Source organism: Podarcis muralis, chromosome 6 (assembly GCF_964188315.1).
Source record: "Podarcis muralis chromosome 6, rPodMur119.hap1.1, whole genome shotgun sequence".
Classification (NCBI taxonomy): domain Eukaryota; kingdom Metazoa; phylum Chordata; class Lepidosauria; order Squamata; family Lacertidae; genus Podarcis; species Podarcis muralis.
The window spans coordinates 61,083,592-61,100,427 of record NC_135660.1 but is presented as its reverse complement, the minus strand read 5'-3'; the positions used below and the strand labels follow the sequence as shown (position 1 = coordinate 61,100,427).

General features: G+C 42.9%; 1 protein-coding gene across 5 annotated transcripts in view; it reads right to left on the bottom strand.

Annotated features, from left to right (window-relative positions):
* The window catches only part of INPP5A (inositol polyphosphate-5-phosphatase A), a 243,600-nt gene that overhangs the window by 33,117 nt on the left and 193,647 nt on the right, over positions 1–16,836 (bottom strand). For 3 of the 5 annotated variants that reach the window (XM_028729864.2, XM_077930404.1, XM_028729867.2), the window contains exons 11-12: positions 16,439–16,498; positions 15,064–15,138 (exon numbers count right to left, since the gene is read on the bottom strand). In XM_028729864.2, coding sequence (XP_028585697.1) covers positions 15,064–15,138; positions 16,439–16,498 — 135 coding nt within the window. The remainder of the gene's footprint in view (positions 1–15,063; positions 15,139–16,438; positions 16,499–16,836) is intronic. The other 2 variants (XM_028729868.2, XM_028729869.2) reach the window with 1 other exon arrangement.

Genomic DNA, 16,836 nt, shown 5'->3' with positions numbered 1-16,836 from the left:
GGTGGTGACAAATTAAAATGTCATGTCTCGGATTGTTAGGAAAGGGATCAAACATAAAATGAACAGCATCGTGAGGCTGTATGAAATTTATGCCGCTGCCATATTTGAAGTACTGCGTGTACTCCTCCTTGCCACACAGTGCCTGTTCTCAGTAAGCCAGGAGTTATCTGTACTTTAGAACTCAAGGACCGCTTCTCCCAATATGAACCGGCACAGACCCTGCAACCATCATCCTAGGCCTTTCTTCATAGGTCAACTGCATGAGAGGTCCAGGAGGTGGTAACATGAGAACGGGCCTTTTCTGCAGTGGCTCCCCACTTGCAGAATGCTCCTCCCAGGGAGGTTTGGCTAGTGCCTTCATTACATATCTTTAGGTGCCAGGCAAAAACATTCCTCTTCTCTCAGGTCTTTGGCTACTTAAACAATCTATGTTCTCGAAGCTACCAACTTGAGTTTGACCAAACTGTGGGAGGCAGTGGAAGACAGAAGTGCCTGGTGTGCTCTGGTCCATGGCGTCACGAAGAGTCGGACATTGACTAAACAACTAACAACAACATAGCCTTTTAAACTGTTTGTGTGCATGTGTGTTTATTGTTTGTTGCTGTGTTATGTATTTTTGTGTTTTTTATATTCACTGTGTTGAAGCATATTATTTATGAGGGAAGGCTGAATTATTTTGAGTGCTTTAACTCAGGGGGGAAAAGACAACTAACAGCACAACCCTATGCATGTCTACTCACAAGCAAGACTAACCGTGTTCAAGGAAAGTGTGCATTTAGTTTTTTGGGGGGAAGGTCCCCTCCTCCAAACACTAAGAGCTATAAATTATTTAGAAGGTTATGTGTTTAAAAATTAGGTTGATCTTTTTCTCTATCGCTCACGACAGAGATTTATATATAAGAAAACAAACTTACGCACAGTGTGGGGAAAGTTACCTTTTCCTCCCACTCATGAGATTTGAGAAATGAGCCACCCCGAGGAATTGATTGGCAGTAGAAAAAAAGAAAAGAGAGACTTTCTTGCACAATGCCTAATTCATTTATGGAATTCACTGCCACAAGTTTTGGTGACGACCACTGGCTTAGATGATTTCAAAAGGGGATTAGACAAGTTTGCAGAGAACAAATCTCCCAATGGCTATCAGCTGTGATGGCTATAGGGTAACTCCTCATTCAGAAAGAGTATCCCTTTGAATAACTTTTTCTGGGGGGGAGGGGGCAATATGGGAGGGCTGGTGCCTTCCTGTTCCACCCCTTGAATCCTTGCAACCAAAGCATTAGGCTGCTATTATTAATGTACAGGTACCGTAAAACCATTTTTAAAAGCCAGCTATGTGCTATGTTGCAACGGGGGTGGGGAGCTGCTTTATCTCACCACAAATAGCAATTTTGAGCACAGGAATGTGAGTTCATACATCACACACCACTTGGCCCTGGACTGTGCAATCTTTTCCTCGCAGAAATCGCAAATGGCTTGCAGGTGAAAATCAATATATTGTTCTGTTTAGTTTACTCTTCGTAACGCCATTCTTGAGAAACAGCTCTTTCAAGCGTAATAAGGAGACGGCGGCACTGGGACAACTTAAGCAAATGCATTGCAAACTTAGTGATGTAGCTCCCATGTGATGCAGGAAACAGGAAGCAGGGTACACACATTCTAATACAGGGGTCAGCAACCTAAGGCCCATGGGCCAGAAGCAGCCCCCAAACTGAGCTGCCCGCTCATGCGCTGCGCTAAACCAGAGCAGCGCAGCGCGGAGACTCGCTTCTGCAGCACCAGAAATTGCGTCTGCACATGCGCAGATGCTGGAAATCATGGGTGCACACGCGATCCAGCCCACAGAGGGATCTCCACGGGACCGATCCGGCCCAGGCAAGATAAACCTTGCTGACCCCTGTTCTAACACATGTTAATCCTACAGACTGTGACAGGCTAAGGCACATCCATAGTTGATCCACAGAAATCAATAAAGAGTTAGCTATGAGTAAGTTAAGTTCATTGGTTTTAGTGGGTCTACTCTTGGTATAGATTAATTCAGCCTTTCTCAACCTGTGGGTCCCCAGATGTTGTTGGACTACAACTCCCATCACCCCTAGCTAGCAAGGCCAGAGCTCAGGGATGATGGGAGTTGTAGTCCAACAACATCTGGGGACCCACAGGTTGAGAACCGCTGGATTAATTGGATACGGCCCTACAAGTGTAGGTTTCAAGGTCAGTGGTCTTAATTCTATGATGTGGTGGGATGGCACATTAGTGTATGGAATTGTGCATCCTATTGCACCCAGGGCCAAGGCATAACTTTGCAACTACTGTACAGACAGCAACAGCAGTTAGTGTAGCATCCTCAGTGCCTCCGAAGGGTGGATGTACTGCATGGGACAAATCATGTGTGCTTTTGGAAACACAGATTGACTTGTGGGAGTCGTCTTTAAAACCTAAAGGAGGAGATACAGAGCTTCTCTACAAAGAGTACCTAAGGTTCCACTGGAGCAATGGACTTGTAGTTGTTCTTTTATGTTCCATGATTACCAGTGGTCCTTTGTGCACTGCTTGCAGGTGGTTTTCAAGACCATGATGACAACAGGAGAAAAACATGTACAGACAGATATTTCCACAACACGTTGAAGAAGCAATCCACTTCTCAGTTTTAAACAGAAAAAACCAGCTTGTCTCTTTAGCAGCTACAAGGAAACCTTAAAGAAACAACAGCCCTTGGCTGCTTGAAGATTTCTCTGTCATACATGCACACAGCTTCACTGGATCATGGCCATGAAAGAAAAACACAGCAGTTGAATTTTAATCTCTCTGCAATGGTAAGAAAACATGGTTGCCCATAAAGAAGAAGTGTACCAAAACAGAAGCTCTTTGGTTAAGGTTAAAGACCCATGGGCTGAGAGCCCAATGGTTCTTGGTCATATGGAGTCACACCAGCTAGTCTTTCCTTCATCAGCTGTCACGCCAACAAGTTACAACTATCTTAGGGATGGAAAGTGGGCTGCTTGAAAGTCTTTCTACTCTTATGAACCAAGGACAAGCTATGGGCCTACTGGAGTATTTGCCTAGAATATAAATGTACACAATGATTACATTTGCATTTGAAATTAACAATCTGACATTTCAAATAGCTGGAGAAAGAACACAGTCTGAATAGTTAAATAAGATGTGTAAATATTGCTTGCTTAGGCTCAAAGCAAAACAGCTACCCTGAAAGTGGGAGGCAGGGGGCGGAATCACTGTCCATAGGGACACTAGTATAAGCTGCCTTGGCTAAAATCACAGAAGTATGAACCTTTTATAAGGGGGCAACTTAATTCAGTCATTGGAGTAGAACAACAGCAATTACTCATCAAGACCTACAGACCAAAGTCAGAGCATTGTTAGATCAGGAGGTGATATTAGCAGCATTTATCAAATCTATCTGCAGCAACCACCAGAGAATTCCCAGCTGCGGAAGGGAAATGAAGTTTCAGGAAGAACAAAAACACACTCAACACCACAACTACATGAGATGATCTGACAAAAAGTAGTCAAAGAGATTTAAAAGACTGGAACGTGGACCAAAGAATTCCCTTTTTGTCATTCTTGCGTGATTCAAATATATTAGTGAATGTTTATTTCTAGTACATATCTAGTACATTCTAGTGCCAGTATTTCAATGCCCCTACTCTAATGGATTTGCTATGCACTCATATAACCACAGTATATCAGACATTACCTTCAACACCAAGGAAGGGAGGAACAACCTGAGGTTTATTCTAAGTCCGGACAGTGTTATATCTCTACATCACACCCCATACATCATACTCCTACTGGTGCCTTGTGACACCACCCAAGCAAATGACAGCTAGCATCACTAAAGGAAAACCTGAGCATGGTAAGTTGCGTTTAGAAAGGAGCTCCAATGCATCCATTATGAGTTGCAGAGGGCAGTGGAAAAAAATCCTATCTCCTTGTCTCAATCCCCCCCCCCCCCCCATACAGTCCATTCTGTATTTAGATCCTATGGACTCACTACAGAAAATTATGTGATATGATACAGAAGTTCAATCTACATTCTTCTCAAATCCTCTTCTATGTCCTCTCAACCCTCTGCTTTTGTGTCCTCACTGCAAACTAGTTAAGGTAGGTCTCACAGACTGACTGGCCAAGCCTGTTCTTACTTCCTAAACTAAAGATAAATTGAGTGTTAAAAACAAAAGCTACAGAAAGAGGGGGGAACCAATCAAATCTCAAGTTGCGGAAACAGAAGTCTCAAAATTCCTGTATTTCAGGCAGCTGGACTACATGATCCTTGGGGTCCCTTCGAATTCTATGAGTTTATGACAAAAATTAAGATGCAGAAGCATCCCAAGTTAAATCTTCCCCTTTATGATAAAGAAGAAGAAGAAGAAGAAGAAGAAGAAGAAGAAGAAGAGGAGGAGGAGGAGGAGTTTGGATTTGATATCCCGCCTTTCACTCCCATTTAAGGAGTCTCAAAGCGGCTAACAATCTCCTTTCCCTTCCTCCCCCACAACAAACACTCTGTGAGGTGAGTGGGGCTGAGAGACTTCAAAGAAGTGTGACTGGCCCAAGGTCACCCAGCAGCTGCAGGTGGAGGAGCGGAGACGCGAACCCGGTTCCCCAGATTACGTGACTACCGCTCTTAACCACTACACCACACTGGCTCTACTCACACCACCTACTTTTACCTGTGCTTCCACCGAATTGCGTGGAGGTTCAGGCCCTTGAGATATGCTCTGCGCTGTGGCTTATTCCCTGAACGCGGGTGACAGTTTGGTCACTGGATTTAGTTATTTATTTGTATTTTTTTTTTCAAATAAAAGCAAAAGCAAAATGTCACAGAGCTAGATAAGTGCCTCCATATGAGCTTGTATGAGTGAGTTAGTCAGTACTATAAAATACACCTGGGATGTATTAACAGAAGTCGGGGGAAGGAGACTTGCATTCTACAGGGGACAACAAACTATCAGAGATTCCTCCAGCAGCGAGAGAAGTTCCAGGAACACAGGAAGCTAACTGCCTTATACCAAGTCAGAGCATTGATCTGTACCACTCAGTATTTATCTGCACCTAGGGTGAGGAACCTGTAGCTCTCCAGATACTGTTGGGCTCCAATTGCCAGCAGCCTCAACCATCAGAGATGATGGGAGCTGTAGCCCAGCAACATCTGCAGGAATAGGATTCCTCCCTCCTTAGCCTACACTGACTGGTAGCAGCTTTTCGGCATTCCAGACAAGGACCGTTCCTAGATCTTACCAGGAGATGCTGGTGATCAGACATGGCTTCTGTTGCACGGCACTGAGCTACAGCAATTGTATGAAGGAGGACCCGCATTCCTTCATCTGCCCTCTCTTCATAAGATTCAAACCCACAGCCTCACCTTTACCAGCATAGCACTCTGACCTGTTGAGCTATTGGCCGAGTAAGGTAGCTTAGTCCTCCATTCCCACTATCTGCATTATGTGAGTTCCAAAATAATCTAGGGACTCATCCATGCATGTTTTCCCTGGATTCAAGATTGTATAATAAGGGTGGCCACTGTGCTATAGTCCACAACACTTTGTGCCATAGACAGAAAGCAGATTTCCTCTGAAAAAAATGCTGGTTTCAAGCACTGCATTCCTCTTTAAATTATTTGCTATAATCTCCTCGCAGAACGGTTCTCATTTTAAGGAGACCAACACTCTAATTGTTCTAATATTCCTTTGCATTTTACCACCCATTCACCCTTTCCCCCAAATCCTAGGCAACTGTGATGCTGAGCTATCAGTTCCTTTCCCTCGTCTTAATTTACCCCTTATACATCATATTCAAGATTTTATCTGGACAGGGGCTGGATGGCGTAGTGGATAAACCTCTGCCTTTTCACCTCTGGGATCAGGGTTCAAGTCAAACCCTGATGAAATGCGTTTGATCGCCCTAATCTAGTTCTTAGTGGGCAGTATTCCCATTATCTTTAAAAGGGTCAGAGCCAAGGCCATTGGGAAGAGTGCATTGTGCTATATCTTGTCTATTGATTAATACATTTTCAGTGATGCCATTTCCTTAACCTTCATGTGCACCCATTCACACACACGCTTATCAAAGCTTCGTAAAAGGTCTTTTGCTGATTGGAAACCTCTATCTTATCTCCTCTCTCATCTGTTCTTCTTAGGATTTACTCTGAAGCATTTTTTTTTAAAAAAAAAATCAGATTTCTGCCACCTGTTTAAAAATTCTTGCTAGGTTCTCTTTAAAAAGAAAGAAAAGCTGAATACCAAATTATTTTAAATTGTGGAAAGACATATATACACACTTTGTAAACAGAAGTGCATTGCACCTTATTATAGATAACTTTTCTTCTCTATATGAATTTATTAAACAAAGTTCCATAATCAAAGGGCAATTGGAAGTGTTCCCTTTAATGAAGTCCAGCTGTTAACCAGAATATATGCTTCAGGGAAAAATCTCTTTTATGAAATGTATCAAAATATTTTGGATCCGCTACAAAATGTCACAATGAATCCAGTCTTTTGTTTGGGATTGAGTCAACTAAAGTGGGAAGCTTGTAAATATATGAATGCAAGTTTATTCTAAATTCAGCCCTCCACATATAATAATATTATCTCATCCAACCAGCAACATACATGTATACTGACTGGCTCGCAAAAAATGAACTCAGCTCAGTTTTTACCAAGAAGCCAGCAAGAATTATAAATGCCTTCAAAATAGGAAATTCAGCCCTTCTAGCTCCACCTTTCCAGTCCTTTCTGTCTGAACTTTTCTCTCAGGTCATCCTGTGACACCACAGCAACCCCAGAGTGGGGTTCAATTCTCTTTATTTTTATGACTCCTGCTTCTTCTTTGGTGCCAACAGACAATATTTTTCCAAGCAAATTTCAAAGAGTCACACTCTAAACAGAGGGCAATCGGAACTGATAGGTGTACCACATGAATCAGGAGACAGAGGGGTAGATACAGCAAATGCTAAGAAAACTAATGACGAGAACAATGCTCAACGATCAGAAGCATACTCTTCTCTTGAATGATCGGCAAGCAGATCAAACACCATGTTCCAGATATGGTCAACAGTTAAAGCCAAAGATTAGAAAGGATTATGGGCCCATATGAGAAAGTCAGTCAAACTGTCAGACATACTTTCAGATAGGAAATAAGGGGAATTTAATATCAGGAATAAGCCATGGCTGCATTCTCTCAGGCTACTAGAGAGGGTGATGAAACTACTGGAAGGAGGAATAAAAGTCCCTTGTGCAGTGCCTTCTCAGTTGGTTGTTAGAGCCACAGAGCAACGGGGCTTTGCAGGCCCTGTCAAGTGGCGGTGCCTGCAAAGCCCCTTTTGACGAAGGTCTGTCTTTAACTGCCTGGTGCTTGATGCCAAATGTAGGACACGTAGGTATGGCTTGCTCAAAACCTGGCCTACCATTCTAAATGGGGAAGCCTGACAAGGCAGATTACTCTTACAAGCTGGAGGTTCCTCACCCCTGTTGTAAATCCATGCCCTGTGTTCTAAATGAATGTCAGTTGCAGAATGCACTGTACTTCTTCATTTGCTTATTTTTCCTGGGCTAAAGATGTGAATCATGTCATGCCCAGCAAAATAGCACTTGACTCATATTTTGAAGGTTAATCTTAAATCTGGATGAGTCATGATTGGATCCTTTCAGTTCTGCTTTGTAATTGTTCCAAGATTCTAACATATCTTTGGTTACACCCTGGTTGAATTTCAGCAGGACTTTGGAATGCATTTTGCACATGTGGGCATGTCCAATTTCACTAAAACGCTGCACAATTGCCCTAATGCGCAGTTCCACAGACAAAAACCATAAAAGAAAAATTGGTTTGTGTGTGTGAGTGTGTTGTGGCAGCGGTAAAGTTCATTTAAAAAACAACTTTTTTAAAAAAACAACTACAAAGGCAAGAACCATTTACTTAGCGGTTGTTTTGTTTTTTACTACAAACAGATAGAAGGAGGAGCACAAATCTCTTCTCACCTAGCTTGCAAAGCTCTGGAACTGTATCACAATAACAGATTTGTATAGTTTGAGTTCTGTGCTGATAAGAATGATCAGACACAGTAGAACTTCAAAAACTAGGCTGGAATTGGATTCTGCAGTCACCCCTAATCTTAAGGTTATCAGCAGCTGAGGGCTCAGGAAACTGAGGCGCATGTTTGGATCACTAGTAACTCTGACTTAAGGTGATGCCTTGTATGTGTGAAAGGGCTACCACAGACCACAACTGCAGAATATTTCCCTGTATCATCTCAAAGGTGTGGATACGCTTGTGGGAATCAGGCCCTGGTGCAATCTGCATTGGAGGAAAATGGATGCATGCAGGTGTTACATCCTTTTGAGGACCACAAGCATCAAACTCTGCTCTTTTCCAGTTCTAGCAAACTCTCTGGAGTGCAGCCTAGATACATAACCTACTTCCTGCTTCCCATGGTGGGTGCAGTTCCCAGTCATAGCATATATAAAGCTATAATTTAGAATTAAAAGGAGCAGTTTCTAAACCTATGTATCTCAGCTGTGTTCTTTGTAGAGGGGCGTTAGAAACTCGTATACTATAACAATCCAAGGATAAATTTGCCTCAGTTTACGTCTATTTCTTCCCAGTTTCTTTTGCTTACACAACCTATATACAATGTAGAATTACTCTGGAGGGGCAACAAATTTCACCAGTTAGCCAGCGATTTAACTCCAAACACAGTTTTAATGCTTGTTTTCATGGGGAACTTGTATGAGGCTGCAATCCTAACCCTGCTTACTTTGGAGTAAACCCCACTGAATTAAGCAGGACTTACTTTCGCTAAGTATAGTCAAGATTGCACTGTTAAATTACTGAGGCCCTAAGTATTTTTCTTTTTGTCTTACATTGTAATCCTATGCATGTCTACACAGAAGTAGGTCCGACTCAGTTCAACAAGACTTATCCTTATGCAAGTGTATATAGCAGAACTTTCCAACGTGGTGCCCATGAGCGCAATGGTGCCTTTGAGGTAATCCTCTGCTGCCTAAAAGGGCTCTAAGAAGAGAAGAAGAAGAGTTTGGATTTGATATCCCACCTTTCACTCCCTTTAAGGAGTCTCAAAGCGGCTAACATTCTCCTTTCCCTTCCTCCCCCACAACAAACACTCTGTGAGGTGAGTGGGGCTGAGAGACTTCAAAGAAGTGCGACTGGCCCAAGGTCACCCAGCAGCTGCATGTGGAGGAGCGGAGACTCGAACCTGGTTTCCCAGATTATGAGACTACCGCTCTTAACCACTACACCACACTGGCTCTAAGACCTCCCCATTCACTGCCACCTTGCCCAAGGGCTGCTAAGGGGGGTTACCTTTTTCTCCCACGTAAGAATTAAGCTTTGGAAAAGGGTGACACCCACCACTGGTTTCTGAGAGAGTATTTCTTTTAAAATATTTTTTCTTCTGGAATGTGATGTTAAAAAAATAAGAGATAATAGTGTATGGGCAATGATAAGGTAGCCTGCTGATAATGAATTATTTGTCAGTTGTTGTCTCATCTATACAAAGTCCAGTTTCTAAACCTATGAAAGTAATTTCCAAGTTAGTGCATTCGGGCTACGGTGCTAGCAAAATGGCATCTGATTAAAAATCCAAATAGCCCTATAGGCTTAAAAGGCTGGTGAACAGCAGCACATTATTGTCATGAGAAGAAAAAAGAAAAAGAAAAAGACAGGATCAGCTCTAAGGAAAATGCAGCTCTGAATAGAAATCGTACAGTATTTCTGTTGAACTAGTTATTTGCATGTATTTCAGATTTTTCACAAGCGTGCTAGCCATTTCTACACCTTTTAAAATAATTTTTCTTCTGGATTACGATGTAAAAAAAGAAGAGATAACAGTGTATGGACAATGATAAAGTAGCCTGTTGATAATAAATATTTGTCAGGTGTTGTCACATCTGCACAAATTCCACTGTTGCTGAAGAGACACCACACTGATAAAAAAGAGGTGGCTCTGAAGAAAATCAATGGATCTTGAGCTCAAGCAGTTGCTATACACATAAGAAAACATCTCTATCCAACAGCCATATTGCTGTGAAAATTCCCAAGCCTTGCGTCGGTATAGCTAAGGAAAATTTAATCTTCCCAAATACTCATCAGGGCACTCCATCCTGCAGACCTGACAGCCCCACTTATAATTAATTATACAATTTCGATGGGAATATCGACTAAACAAAGCTATAAATCATAGAAAAAGTCAATAGGCATGGACACATTCAATCATGTCCCGACCAATGATTACTACTCTTAAAATACAATAATTATTTTCAGGAGCCAGCTTGAATTAAATTTCTGTCAGGCTGGTACAAGGCTGGTGGGTGATGAAGGATGCGATGGATTTTTTGGGTTGAATTTGGCCCAGGGACATTTATCCTTTTAGATAGGTAGTTTGTTTTTAGTGATCATGGTGCTGCGTGTTTAACTAGACCATGAAGATTAGATTATCTCCAATGGCTCATTATATCATTTATCTTTTTCTTCCATTCTTGATCTGGAAGATTTCCTGCTTCCCGGTGCGTAAATGAAACGGCAACAGATTTTGAAATATAATGTTCTAAAGTGGCCTGCCTGCCTGCCTGTGTCTTTGCAAGCAAACGTGAGAAGAGCCATGCATGGGAAATTAACCCAACCGAGGCTCAGAATGCTGCTGGAATGCCAAGAACTGCCATAAACAGGAATGATCATCTTTAGCACCATCCACCCCCTTTTCTTTTTTTAAAAAATGGTACTGAAATACTGCGCAAATATAATTATAATCTTTTGAGTTGCTTTAAAAAATAAACTGAAACACACATATGATACATCAAAAGAGGAAAGCTGGGGTTTTTTCATTGTTTATTTATGGCTGCTAGTATTTCTAGTGAGAGAGCACTATGTTAAAAATTATGCGCTGAAGTATAGCTTTTACATAATGCCCATGAATTCCCCATACCTTCCATGCAGAGGGAATGATCTGTATAAGCAGACAGCCAATGCCCATTACTTTTTATATACTCATATATTTAGCAGGGACTATAAACTCAAGGTCTACGAGTCCCTCGGCACTCACAGTCCACTGTCCTAGGACTGTGCCCTTATGTATCTCCTCACCCATAATGGGGAGATCACACTAGCAGGTTCCTCATCTCCAGATACGACTGTCGACTTCTAAATAGGTAGAATGTTAAGAGCTCCATGGCAGGGGGCAGTTCAGAGGCTAGTATGTTGCTTCAGCTCTCTGCTCACCTATCATCCTTCAGTGACAGATGTGCACATTTCTGAACAGGTGGGGTAAAAGGCCAAAGGCGCAACACATTGGATTGCTATTCCTATCAATATTTCCTGTACATCAAGGGTGACGAGCCTGTGGCCCTCCAGATGTTGCTGGACTGCAGTTCCTATCACCCCTGTCAATTGGCCAAGCTGGCTGGGGTGATGGGAGATGAAGTCAGACATCTCAAGGATCATCTGCATCATTCTGGAATAAGTCTATAAACCATCAAGTATGCAGCGGTGAGGAATGGGATTCAATACGCCCCAAAATAATAAACAGCTCATGTAGCCAGGCTTTTCTAAAATGGATTGGAGGAGGAAACTGGACTAGCCAAGAAGTATCCCTTCAGAGATATATGGTACCCACAGCATACACCGGTCTTCCCCAGTCTGATGCCCTTCAGGAGTTTTGGTCTACAGCTCCCATCAGCTCCAGCTGGGATGATGGGAACTGTAGTTCAAAACAGATAATGAAAGCTGATGTATGCCATCACATGGAATACACATACAGTGGTACCTCGCAAGACGAATGCCTCGCAAGACGGAAAACTCGCAAGACGAAAGGGTTTTTGGTTTTTTGAGTTGCTTCGCAAGACGATTTTCCCTATGGGCTTGCTTCGCAAGACGGAAACGTCTTGCAAGTTTGTTTCCTTTTTCTTAAAACCGTTAATACAGTTGCGACTTGACTTCGAGGAGCAACTCATAGAACGCGGTGTGGTAGGCTTTTTTGAGGTTTTTGAAGACTTTGGTGATTTTTGAAGCTTTTCCAAAACTTTTCCGACACCGTGCTTCGCAAGATGAAAAAATCGCAAGACGACAAAACTCGCGGAACGAATTAATTTCGTCTTGCGAGGCACCACTGTATATTGAACAACATATATGCATCCTGTACGGTATTCTAAAGAAGCTCAGGTCAATTCCAGCTGGAGCAATTTCAGAGGAGCAATGCACTATTTCTAGATATATAAAGTGTTGATGGGGCTCAATCTGCTTTGAAGAACCACCTTCTGATTTGGGAACCCCTCCCCCCTATTGCTGTGTAGTTACCCCAGTGAATCTGCACTTTCACTACCTTCAAAACCAATGCTGGACTGAACCACAGCACCAACAAAGCCCCGTATACAGCTCCAAAATGTGATGATGTGTACAAAAGTCATTCATGTTTGAAGAGTGAAGTAGCCCTGATTCAATTAGTATAAGAACAAGGTAGGAATTGCATATGTATTAATATATGCAACGATAACAGAAATCCTTTGGCATGATATTACTGTACAGTCGTACCTTGGAAGCCGAACGCCTTGGCTCCAAATGATCAAAACCCAGAAGTGTGTGTTCCGGTTTTTGAACGATTTTCGGAAGCCGGATGTCCGGCGCAGCTTCCGATTGACTGCAGGACGCTCCTGCAACCAATCGGAAGCCATGCTTTGATTTTTGAACGGTTCTGGGAGTTGAATGGACTCCCAGTTGAATGGACTCCCAGAACGCATTCTGTTCAAAAACCAAGGTACCACTGTATAAAGAAATGGGAATTGACAAGGAGGATTGCATTCCTATGTGGTGAAAGGTATCCCTGTCTTCATATTGATAAAAAAATGAAATAAATGAACATCCCTAGCAGTACCTGATATTCCAAGAAATTAGTTTGTGCAGTAGATCTCCTTATTAGTCAGATTTACTGCTGCAAACATCAATACTATTGAGGTTTGTGGCTTACAATAAGCATTGTTAATTTACACCCGCTGGTGTTGGGGGCCACAAACGCAACAAGAAAGATCTGCAAATGTGGAAAACCTTTTCAAGGTGTCACTTTGATTCTCCTATGGTTTCTGACAATAATAGGCCCCCCCAAGTAGGAACAGGCTATGATTCTGTTACACTAATGAAAACATTCTGCTTCATGCTACCCTTAACACAATGTCAAATGAGAGACGAAATGAAGATAGTAAACATATATGAGGTTTGATGAGCCTGTGTGTTTGTGTGTAGAACAGATTTTTTAAAAAATCTATTTTTATTAAAGATTTTCTTGATTTACAAAGGTATGTGCAATGTCTCTCTTGTTTTACCCCCATGTTACTTCTTTTTTTTTACAAATCGGTTTCATTTGTTGAGACATTAGGAAGAATAGGGGAAGAGAGGTGGATGTGTAGAACAGAATTAAATATTTTAACCATTTGTTGCATCATGAATTTTCCTTCAAAAAGGCCAATATATATTTGAGTCCTAGTAATCTCAAAGGGACTCGGGTGGCGCTGTGGGTAAAAGCCTCAGCGCCTAGGGCTTGCCGATCGAAAGGTCGGCGGTTCGAATCCCCGCAGCGGGGTGCGCTCCCGTTGTTCGGTCCCAGCGCCTGCCAACCTAGCAGTTCGAAAGCACTCCCGGGTGCAAGTAGATAAATAGGGACCGCTTACTAGCGGGAAGGTAAACGGTGTTTCCGTGTGCGGCTCTGGCTCGCCAGAGCAGCGATGTCACGCTGGCCACGTGACCCGGAAGTGTCTGCGGACAGCGCTGGCCCCCGGCCTCTTGAGTGAGATGGGCGCACAACCCTAGAGTCTGTCAAGACTGACCTTTACCTTTAATCTCAAAGGAATTCAAAGCTTTAACCTTGAGCACAATCAAGTGAAATCTGCAGCCCCATACCCACTGAACAGGGAGTTAAGTCCTACTGAACTCAATGGGACTTATTTCCTAAACCCTAAACTGTGATTAATTTTCAACTGTGGTTTGTTGCCACAGCTTCATAAACCATGGTTGAAAATGGTCTCGTTTCAACAAACCACAGTGAAAACTAACCAGAATTTGTTCGGTTGGGATTGTGATTGATTGAAAGGTGAAGCAAAAGCTTCCATGCTCCCCCACATAGCTATGTCAGAGGTTGCCCTTTGTGGTGCTAGCCTAGGATTCAGTAACACATTCAAACTATCTCAGAGAATGAATGTACAGCAAGAACAGCCAGGGTGGTGCCACAGAGCTGCTTTCCTAACACTGGCAAGGCTACTGCTTACCTCAGTGTTTCTCAAATCTGGGTCCCCAGCTGTTGTTGGACTACAACTCCCATTATCCCTAGCTAGCAGGACCAGGGGTCAGGGATGATGGGAGTTGTAGTCCAGCTGGACACTTAAAGTTTGAGAAACAGTGGCTTACCTGGACAGTGGGTGGGCAAGGGTGGCAGTGAGGTGGGGGTTTCACGAGTGCACCAGCAGGAGTCTTGGATTGCCTCTGCAGCACACACCCCCCATCACCACATCAGCTGTTCCTGGAACAAGTAACTTATGTACAAAATACACGGGTCTTTTGTCAAATCTAAAAAGAAAAGGTGCTTAAAATTTGGCAACTTGCTTTGAAAATACTCAGCGGCAATCTGAAAGAAGATCCAGCATTTTAGGGGAGAAAACTTAGAACCTTAGGAACACAAACTCTACAAACATGACAAGGTAAGTTGTGATTTTTTTGCTTGTACCCGAGTTTAAAACATAAGGAAACCCATAATTCGGGGGGGAAGTAACCAGAACTCAAGTTTCCCATGTGAACTTGGGAAAGTGTGGTGGTTTTGCTCATGTAATTTTACTCATTTGAAACTGTTTAGCTTGCTTGTCTTTGAAATGAATTTTAAAAGGTTGTGAGCTCATCTCATAGAAATGTAAAAATAAAAAACCAACAAATAAAATTAACTCATGTCAGAGACATTAATGTTTTCCACGCTATGCATAGACATATTCCTTGGAGCATCCAGGGTTCAAGAGTGGAGCGTTACATTTATAAAATGCAATTGTATAGCTGGAAACTCACCGCAGTGCCATTGTTATCTCTAAAAACATCTTGATTAAAATAGTCAAAGAGTTTCTTTTCTAATTGTAGCATAACCTGGAAAAGAAGAAGAAAGAGAGCTTGTAAAGTATTTTAAAAATGATAGTCTCACATGGTCATTAACAAGGGCATTCTCCCAAATTGTGTTTCTCAATCCCTGTTTTCTTCACCATTAAATCAAGACTCCTTCTGACTTTTTTGAAGCAAAACAAACAAACAAACAAACAAACAAACAAACAAACAAAACAACAACCACCTCCCCCCCACCAAAGCAAACATACAAAGCCTTAAGAACAATGTAGTTCAGAAACTAGGACTAACCCAGAATGTGGCAGCTAGACTGGTGACTGGGAGCAGCCACTGGGACCATAAAACACCGGTCCTAAAGGATCTTCACTGGCTACCGGTACATTTCTGAGCACACTTCAAAGTATTGGTGCTGACCTTTAAACGGCCTCAGCCCAGTATACCTGAAGGAGCATCTCCACCCCCATCGCTCAGCCCGAAACTGAGGTCCAGCACCAAGGGCCTTCTGGTGGTTCCCTCACTGCAAGACACAAAGTTACAGGGAACCAGGCAGAGGGCCTTCTCAGTAGTGGCGCCCTCCCTGTGGAACACCTTTCCTTCGGATGTCAAGGAGATAAAGACATCAGAAGGCAGCCCTGTATCAGGAAGTTTTTTAATGTTTGGCAATTTACTATGTTTTTATATGTTCTGTAAGCCGCCTCGAATGGCTGGGGAAACCTAGCCAGATGGGTGGAGTATAATTAATAAAATTATTACTATTATTTCTTAATAAGGGGAGGGTCAACATAATTTTAGGATACATAGGGCCCTTCTCACATTATGCTTCCCCTCCCCTCCCAAAACCCAACACTATAGGAGGCGTTATGCAAATATCAACTTCCCTCCATAAACTTGCTAGTCAGAAATTGGATGCAGGAAGCCGATATTCTTGGGACATCCCTAGGAGAAGGATTACAAATATTTTCATACATGCCAGTATACTTGCACTGGGAGAAATGAATGTGAGAAGTAGTTGGTTGGTTGGTTGGTTGGTTGGTTGGTTGGTTAGTTAGATATTAATTACAAGTTCTAAACCAGCCACCAACCAAGTCTGGGCAGCTTTCTCTCTCTCTCTCTCTCTCTATATATATATATATTGCAACTTCAAAGATACAAGTGGGTTTCCCCCATGCTGATGGAAGGCTCTTTGATCTTCTGGGGGCTACAGTTTTTTGTTGGGTGAGCTGATTTCCCTCCCCCCTGTGGCCCCCACCCAATGCCTGCTCTCATGTGCCAACCCCCAACATGGTGGAGCTACGGGGTAGGGGTGGGGTACCCCCATTCCACTTACAGAAGCCTCCACTGGATCAAAAAGCCTTCCTTCAGGGTGAGGGACACCATTGGATACTACCTAAAATCAACCAACAACACCAAAAATCAGCAGAAGGTCAACTTAAACGCCAGAACAAGCAGCATAAATCAATATAAAACCCATGTAAAAACCAGCAAATGGGGTGGGGTGGGGGGTGGAGACAGTACAGGCGTCCCTCGCTTATGTGGGGGTTACGTTTCAGGCCCCTGCACGCATCACTGAAACTGCGTAAAGTGGGGAGCACCACACTTTAATAGGGAGTGTATGCAGGGAGGAGAAAGAGAGACTCGTGTGCCACCAGGGCTGCTGTCTGGAAGCCGCTCAGGGCTGCTGACAGGCCTGTCCCAAGCCTTCCCTCACTCGGGGCCACTGCCCTC